We start from the raw sequence: 9,209 nt of genomic DNA, 5'->3' as shown, positions 1-9,209 counted from the left end.
ACGAATCCAGTCGGAGTTATATTAAAAATTGTCTTTGATCTTTCAAGCTGTTTAATGGCACTCAGCGGGTGTTCCAGTTGAACAATCCACAAGTCGTCAAATAAAGCTCACGCATTCATAATAAAACGTGCCGCAGATGGCTCCGGGGGATGAATAAAGGCCCCCTGTAGCGAATCCATGAGTTTTTCCATATTTCAAACGTAGTAAACAGAAATAACAAGCTAATTTTCATTTTTGGGTGAACTAACCCTTTAAGTAATTCAGCTTTGCCATCACAGAAATAAATTGAATTTTAAAATATTCAAATAGCAAACAGTTCCTTAAAGGGATAGTTCACCCAAAAATGAAAATTAGCCAATTATTTACTCACTCTCAAGCCATCCTAGGCGTATATGACTTCCTTTCAGATGAATCCAATTGGAGTTGTATTAAAAATTGTCTTTGATCTTCCAAGCTGTTTAATGGCAGTCAGCGGGTGATGCAGTTCATCAGTCCAAAAGAAGTGAAATAAAGCGCATGCATCCATAATAAAAAAGTGCCTCACACAGCTCCGGGGGGATGAACAAAGGCCTCCTGTAGCAAATAGATGCGTTTTTGTAAGAAAAATATCCATATTAAAAACGTAATAATCACTTCAATCTAGCTTGCGCCAACAGTTGTACACGGAAGCAGCTCCGGGAGGATGATGTAAGATGTCGGCGTTGCGCATGCGCCGGTGAGTCTCGTGAAAACCAACGTTTGTTTACAGGAAGGAAGCAAAGTTTCCTTACTTTAGCAGTGCATGTGCGGAGCGGCGTCCTACGTCATCTGCCCAGAGCTGCTTCCGTGTACATCAGTGAGCGCAAGCTTGATTCATTTTTGGGTGAACTAACCCTTTAAAATTGTATTTCAAATTATGTACTCTTATTTTTTTTCAGCAAACAAAAGCAGTCTTGGTGAGTTTGTGGTGTCGTTTAAAAGCATTAAATTGGACCAACCCCGCATTTTTGAACAGTGGTTTATATTGAGTAATTGTGTGGTATTGTCCAGACCCTGTTCGTTTAGCTGTGGTGTCTGTTAAATGGGGTTACTTGTCTTGTGTTTGTTTTGTCTGTTTATCTACCTGTATCTAATACCAGCTCAACTCACCCTCAAAGCACACCTCTGAAGTAGGTTAAACCTGTGTCTATACTGTGCTTAACACAGTAGGTTACCCTGAAATTCTCGCTTGCTCTGGATTTGGTGTGAGTGTGAGAGTCAGTTGTGTTTCTTAACCCACAATGAGACAGCTGCTGCAGAACTGACAGAAAGGGAAGTGAAGGAGGTAGACACCGGCATGTGTGCTATAATTTTCTGAGTCTGTGGATACGTTTAACTATTGAGCCTCAGGCAGGAAAAAACTTGATTGTCTTGTGTTAACACATACATGTAAGATAAACAAATAAAAATGTGTACACTTACAAGTGCTTGAGAGCTGATTTCTTGTTGTCGCAGTGAGTGTATGACTGTCATTTCCTCCGGAAATTAGTCAGACCGGTTTGAATGCCTGATCTGTGTCCCTTTTTGGTTACAGTTGTCCTATATATATAATGTTCAGCTGTTTTTTTTTCAGGTTGAGGTTAAAGAATTTGAAAATCAATAAATTAGCATGATTGAAACCAATGAAAAAATAATTGTGCTGCCATGTTAATCGGTGTTTTGAAATACTGAGTATGAATTTTGTGCTGTTTCAAAACCTAGTGAGCCACTGATACCAACCAATATGGTGGACATGGTAAGAGAAATGTCAATTATACGCTACCATTCAGAAGTTTTAACTAAAGATGTGCAAAGTTGATCTAAAGTAACTTTGACATTTACAAAGATTTTTTTGTTTTTATATGCTGTTGTTTTTAACTTTGTTCATAAAAGAATCCTGAAAAAACACCATGGTTTACAAAAATATTTAGCAGCACAACTGTATTCATCATTAGTAAGAAATGTTTCTTGAGCACCGAATCAGCATATTAGAATGATTTCTGAAAGATCATGTGACACTGAAGTAATGCCTGCTGAAAATTCAGCTTTGCATCACAAGAATAATTTATATTTTATAATATATTAAAATAAGACATTATTAATATTTTATTAAAATAAAATAATTTTAAATTGTATAACATTTCACTCAATTATTGTGTAAATATTTCTGTATTTCATAGTTTAATTAGAAATGAATTAGTGCACCCAATATTTGTGTTCTTTGTTTTCTTTTTACAGCATTACTGTTTTAGGTTGGCAGTATGCTAAAGTCAAATTCTATTAAAATCAATCATGATGCATTGCAGTTTCCAATATGTGAGTGCTATTTGTGTAGCGTGCAGACAGAGTAACTAATGAGGTTCTATGATGTCTAGGATACTGCCTTTTATAGGGAACTCTAGGTTTTAGAACAGAGCTAAAAGATATAGAAAATTCTAAGCAGATGCCGGTCTATTCAGTCAGTATACAGTAAATAATGTTATATACTTAAATTTCTTCTTGGTAATCAATAATATCGTTCTCTTTATGACTGTATAGTCCCATCTTACTCTTTAACTACATGCATTCATGTCCCATCTGCTTTGATCCATGAGAGGAAGAGGGAGTGCTGATGTAGCAGTTGCTAGTGAAGATGCTGAGTCGTGGTTTGTGTGTGTTGCTCCATCCTAAGATGGCGGAGAAGCTGGAGAGATTAGAAATTCTGTGACGCATTCATGTTTTGTCTCTCTCTTCTTCTCTCATGGCTCCTTTTATATCCTCTGTTTTACATTTCTTGTTATCTCCTGAATGCTCAAACATGTCCTTGCCTTTATGTAATCTCTGAAATCCTTTCTTGTCGTCATCTGCTGTTTAGTGTGTTCTGCATTCATGTCCCATCTGCTTTGATCCATGAGAGGAAGAGGGAGTGCTGATGTAGCAGTTGCTAGTGAAGATGCTGAGTCGTGGTTTGTGTGTGTTGCTCCATCCTAAGATGGCGGAGAAGCTGGAGAGATTAGAAATTCTGTGACGCATTCATGTTTTGTCTCTCTCTTCTTCTCTCATGGCTCCTTTTATATCCTGTTTTACATTTCTTGTTATCTCCTGAATGCTCAAACATGTCCTTGCCTTTATGTAATCTCTGAAATCCTTTCTTGTTGTCATCTGCTGTTTAGTGTGTTCTGTTCCGTCCAATTAACAAAATGACATATTTGTCATTTTTATGAAAGTTTGATTATTCATAATCCGAGTCGAAACGCATGATTTGTGGAGTTAAATCCAATGAGTGCCAGTTTTAAAACTGATTTTAGATTTTACTAAGTGAAGGCTGGTGTTAAGTGAGCATAAAACCTAACTGGCATCTTAATTAAAAGCAGAAAGCAGTGCAAACTGGGTTAGTGGGTCAGCGTGAACGTCGCAGTAGCAAGGCAAAGCAAGCAAGCGAGCGACCTTCTGCAGTGTTGTGTAAGGGCTCTCAGAAGGAGATCAGCTATTTAGTATTGCAGAGATGCTGTCGTGTGTGTTGTTTGGTAAACCAGGGCCAGCTCATCTGTCATACTGAGTGCTTGTGTGTGTGTGTGAGAGAGAGAAAGGGGCAACACATCCAAATGAAAGTCTGGCTCTCATTGGTTGCCCAGATACATGAGTGTAATCCCTTCACACAATACTGTGCCGGCCAAAACACTGACTGCACTGACCGTACTGCAGCATTGTGATTTATCTTCCCTTTCTTTCTCTCTCTTTCAGGTCTGCGGGTTGGGCAGGAAACAGTTACCTCATACCCGCAAGTTGCCATGGTGCGCGTTCCGACCCCGTGGGTCCAGTCGGACAGTGACATCACCGTTCTGCGTCACCTGGAGAAGATGGGCTGTCGTCTGGTCAACCGGCCTCAGGCCATCCTCAACTGTGTCAACAAGTTCTGGACCTTCCAAGAGCTCGCCGGGCATGGAGTGCCTCTGCCAGACACGTACTCGTATGGTGAGAGATCATCTTTATGTCTGAAACACGCCAATCCCCAATCTGTAATTAAAAAATAATAATACATAATACACAAAGATGCACTGGTATGGAAATTCTTGCCAATATGGATAACAAAAAATACATATTGTTTTAAAATGCACTACTGTTGAGAAGTTAGGGGCAGTAATTATTTTAAAAGAAACAAATACTTTTATTAATCAAGGATGCATTAAATTGATTAAATGTCTCAGGAAAAACATAAAAATAGCATTATTTAGCATTTATTTTTTAATAGCATTTTTATTTTATTTAAAATGGAAAACAGTTGTTTTAAATTGTAGTAATATTTCACAATATTACTGTTTTTTTCTGTATTTTCATCAAATAAATGCAGCCTTTGGTAAGCATGAGATTTTTTTTTTTTCTTCTCCAAAATGTTTTAAAAAATCATACCAACCCCCAGCTTTTGAACAGTAGCATATGTGTGCGCGCTCCTGTATTTGTCATTCATTCATACAGACAACGGCTGTTAATGTGACCGTCTCCTGTTTAAAGAATGAAAGGGGAAGCCCTCATGACTAGCTAAAGAAAACCAAAATGAAAAACCAGAGAAAGGGAGAGAGTGAAAAGGGGAGGGGGTGTATAACAGCAGTTACAGCTGCTGTAGTGAGGTGTTCCTGGCAGAGCCGGTCTGACATACCCTGCATTTTCTCTCTTTCGCCCCCTCCCTTTGAACGCTAGTTCATCTGCTCCGCTCAAACCAGCCAAACACATTCTGCATCCTAAATAATCTTCTCTTCAAAAGCATGAAGAATATTTAGACTTCAGCATCTAGAGGGAACAGAAACATCCAGCAGTTATACTTACTGCGGTTTGCGTTTGAGCTTAAATTATATTTCCACCCACTCCTTCAAATTCTCTTTCCATACGCTTCTATTTGTTTAATCTTGGACATGTTGCGTTAAATGAAAATAGTTTGTCATTTACCATACTAACGGTTAATTTCATATGTCGTCTAGCATTTTGAATATAAATACAAGGTAGAAAACCATTAAACCTATATATTTTCCCCCCTTTAAACATCTTTAGCTTGTAGCCTGTTTTGTTCAGATTAAGTATGTCAAGTCATAGACTTGAAAAATTAAGTAGCATTAAACATAAATAATAGAACTACTGAACTCTGGCTATGAACTGTCACTTGTCAATTAATGAAAATGTTACTATTTACTGTACCGAGATATCAAATTTGCTGTATTCTTAAAAGGGGAAATTAAAATGAATTTAAAGTATAAAGCTAGATAATGAGGGAAGTTTTTATAGTGTGTTACAATGTTACAGACATGTGGCCGTCATGTTTCTCCTAAAACATCTTCAAGCCATTAACCTCGAAAAACTGGCCACGTAGTTGGACAGAATGCTGTCCAGGAAATGGGAAACATTGTGCGTGGCAAAAAAATCTGTCAGTCTTGCAGTCCTTCTCATGTGGATATTGAATGTCTCATTGTTGCTTGTTTCATTAGAGCTGTTTGCATCCTGCTCCGGAATCTCTCACTCAAATTAAATCTCACTTTTAATTACATTCATTACATATTCACTAACCAACATCTGTGTGTGTCTCCAGGAGGACACGATAACTTCCGCAAGATGATCGATGAAGCCGAGCCGCTGGGTTACCCTGTGGTGGTGAAGAACGCTCGTGGACACCGAGGTAAATCACTGATTCTAGAACAGTGTGTATAATGGGTCCTTTGGGGACTGAATCTGGGTGCTGGCAAAACTTCAGGAGCCCTGAGAACTTCTCAAAGTTATACAGCACGCAGGATCTCTCCAAATAAAGAAATCAGGCAGCTTAGAAATAGGGGTTGCACCACTGATCTATATATAATGACTGGATCGCTCATTGCATTCTAAACTGCCGACAGGCGGTGAAGCCACCCGGAAGTGTTTGAGCCGCCATCTTACTATTCCCTACCGGCAGAGAGCACCATGGAGTCACAGCTAAAACACTGACTTAAAATCACCCGATTTGAAGCGAATCAGTCACACGGGATTAGTTTTTATGTTAGGTGTATGTAAATTCATTTTTTACTTCAGATGTTATCGGCAATGTTTATGGCCTTTTTGGGTAGGATAAGCGATATATTTAAATTGTTTAGGTGGGTGTGTCTGCTGCGCACTGCCGACACAGGTAACGTAACGTTAACTGATCCAACACAAAATATAGCCAATTTCTTTATTTACGTAATTATTCAGGAATTATTAAACATGAATGTATTAGTATCAGAAATTGATTTGAATATACAATGAATACAATAGCCTCTGTTACTTTATTGCTGTATGTTGTACTGAAATGAAAAGCTTATCATGCGTCATCTTAGAAATAAAGCTTCATGTCTTTAAGTCCGTACTGTATGTAGTCAGTTATTTCTCTGAATAAATTATGATGTGTATATTTTTAATGTCCTGATTGAGCAGCATCTATTTCAGACTCTCCAAGATCGCGCACATATGTTTACTAGCATTACCGTTTCCATGTAAAACGTTATGTATATGCTAAATTAATCATTAATTTAAATCATTACCTGCTTCAAAATGAATGTTGTTAACAAAATCATTGTTGAAACATTTGCAGTTAGCCTACTGTATGAATAAAAACACTATAACACAATTACATAAACAACGAATACAAGGCGAATGAATATGTGTAACTGAAGCATAAAAGCATAAATCTTCAGATTTCAGAATGAGCACTTTATCATTTGTTATATACTGCATATGTTAAGGTCGTGTCCGTCTGATGTTTATCATGTTCATCTGATGTTCGCTACTGTAATGAACGTAACTTTTTTTATAAGCAGGGGAAATTCCCAACATTAAAAAAAGAACTGTTCATGTCTAGGGTGTTTGCGTTGTAAGAATGTACAGGGATACTTCAGATTTAAAAATGCTGACTTGTTAGGTAATGTTTTCTCATTATATTTGTACGATTTCCTATTAATTCAATGGAATGTATTGGAATAGTGGAGAATACCAATATGGCGGTGCGGAGGCTTCACTTTCATGACGTCATGAGCAATTCAGTTCTCTATTATAGATCAGTGGGTTGCATCGAGTAGTCGACTTTAATGCTCTGCCATGACGCTTTAAAGGGTTAGTTCACCCAAAAATGAAAATTAGGCTGTGTTTTACTCACCCCAGAGGCATCCTAAGTGTATATGACTTTCTTCTTTCAGACGAATCCAGTCGGAGTTATACATAAAAAAAAGTGTCTCACACGGCTCAGGGGGGTGAACAAAGGCCTCCTGTAGCGAATCGATGCGTTTTTGTAAGAAAAATATCCATATTCAAAACGTAATAATCACTTTAATCTAGCTTGCGCTCACCGTTGTAAACGGAAGCAGTTCCGGGCGGATGATGTATGAGTTCAGCGCTGCGCATGCGCTGGTGAGCCTCGTGAAAACCATCGTTTGTTTACAGGATCAAAGGAAGCAAAGTTTCCTTCCTTTAGCAAAGGAAAACCAGTCTCCTCTTGGCTTATATCGAAATCCTCCGACATTCTTCTTTACAAATCCTCATTTTGTACTTCTAATTCGTGACCGTTGTTTTGTTTTGATCTCTCCCCTGCGCTTCCGCGTGCGTCACTTCTGAGCGGCGCATGCACAGCGCTAGCCTCATACGTCATCCGCCCGGAAGCTTGACGTTGATTAGTCGTGGGTCCTATAGAGGGCGCAACAGGATAAGAAATCTTTGAAGGACTAACACATTTACGCTCCGCTTTCAATCAGTTAAAATGACAAATAAATGCATACTCTGAAAGCGCTCCACAAGACATGTGTGATTATATTACTGGATGCTCGAAATTGAACGAGAGAATGCACGTTTTAAACAGCTTATTGTACATGTAAGTTAACCGCCGTTCTAATCTAATGTGCTGCTGCGTTGTAGCACACATGCCCGTAGCCAGCTACGAGGTCACCGAGGTCCGGACCTCGGTATTTTTCTGAGGTGTACTTTGTGAAATAATTGCCTAATATAGTATTAACTCTTCCTTCATGCTGCAAAGATAGTGCACAACACCAAGATCAAACTTAAGCCTCCTCATTTGAGCTGCCTCAGCCGTCTGTCATGGTGACAGCCACCGCTTGTCAATATCAAACATATTTGAGATGACCAATCAAATAAAAGTAGGCGGGCTTTGTTCACAGCAGCTGCATACTCAGCCGTCTGTCATGGTGACAGCCACCGCTTGTCAATATCAAAAATATTTGAGATGACCAATCAAATAAAAGTAGGCGGGCTTTGTTCACAGCAGCTGCATAGCGCGAATTTCAACGCAACGCTTCAGTTAGCGGCTATAAAGTGCGGGATAAGATGTAAGTAGCCAAACATTTCATATCTGACAGCTGTTTTACGATAGAAATGTTAAACGACTGACAAATATAATGAGGAATGCAAACTAATAAACCTGTCTAATATCTCCATTTTGAATTGACGTGATTCATGTAATATGATTCGTAATTGTCAATGTGAGGGGACAAGAAACGAAACCGTTTTCATATTAGGCATATGATTAATAATGAATGGGCCTATACTGTGAATTTATTAAACTTAATTACGTAGCTTTCCTGGTAGCCTTCAGTAAAGTAACTTGTTTAATAAAACGATTCATAAAACATAAATATCAGTCGACCATTTGTTTGCTTTGTTCACTGACAAAAATGAAAATGAAAATATTATCAATCAAAGCAGAGAGCTGGTATTGACAAATAATATACTGCCCACTGACATGGTTTTAAATTGTTATCCAAATGTTTGGCCTTTAATTATTTACTTTTAAAATGCAAACATTAGGACTGTCAAAATGGCTGAAAAAATAATTTTATACTTAAATATTATTAATAGTATTCGAGTTATATTCAGATTTAAAAGTCATAATTTCAGTTAGGGGGAAAAAGATTTTGTCTCCTGTGGTGGGGGGTGGGGGCGGGATTTGGGACCTCGGTAATTTTAAAACCCTGGCTACGGCCCTGGTAGCGCACATAGCCTACAGACAGTAGCTCGTACATCATGCACACAATCATTCAGCACGGAAATGTATTGTCAACACTGTTCTGTGATTTCTCAATAAAATAGCTTAGAAACTGAAAAGTTCAAGCATATATTTCTTAACTAAATCCCACAGCTTCACTACTAGTAGAGAAACGCTGCCAGGTAGAATTAATTCACACACGCAATCGCTCTCACTAATGCATTCATATGAATGTAATCTTTACTGT

At 38.3% G+C, this 9,209-nt stretch overlaps 1 protein-coding gene across 1 annotated transcript in view; it reads left to right on the top strand.

Annotated features, from left to right (window-relative positions):
• rimkla (ribosomal modification protein rimK-like family member A) overlaps nt 1-9,209 on the top strand; it is a 22,092-nt gene that overhangs the window by 5,134 nt on the left and 7,749 nt on the right. The window contains exons 2-3 of the mRNA XM_016461943.1: nt 3,721-3,951; nt 5,555-5,641. Coding sequence (XP_016317429.1) covers nt 3,721-3,951; nt 5,555-5,641 — 318 coding nt within the window. The remainder of the gene's footprint in view (nt 1-3,720; nt 3,952-5,554; nt 5,642-9,209) is intronic.

The sequence above is a fragment of the Sinocyclocheilus anshuiensis genome, unplaced genomic scaffold (genome assembly GCF_001515605.1).
Source record: "Sinocyclocheilus anshuiensis isolate Anshui unplaced genomic scaffold, SAMN03320099.WGS_v1.1 scaffold80, whole genome shotgun sequence".
Taxonomy (NCBI): Eukaryota; Metazoa; Chordata; class Actinopteri; order Cypriniformes; family Cyprinidae; genus Sinocyclocheilus; species Sinocyclocheilus anshuiensis.
The sequence above is the reverse complement of the archived record's forward strand: the minus strand, read 5'-3'. Positions and strand labels throughout refer to the sequence as shown.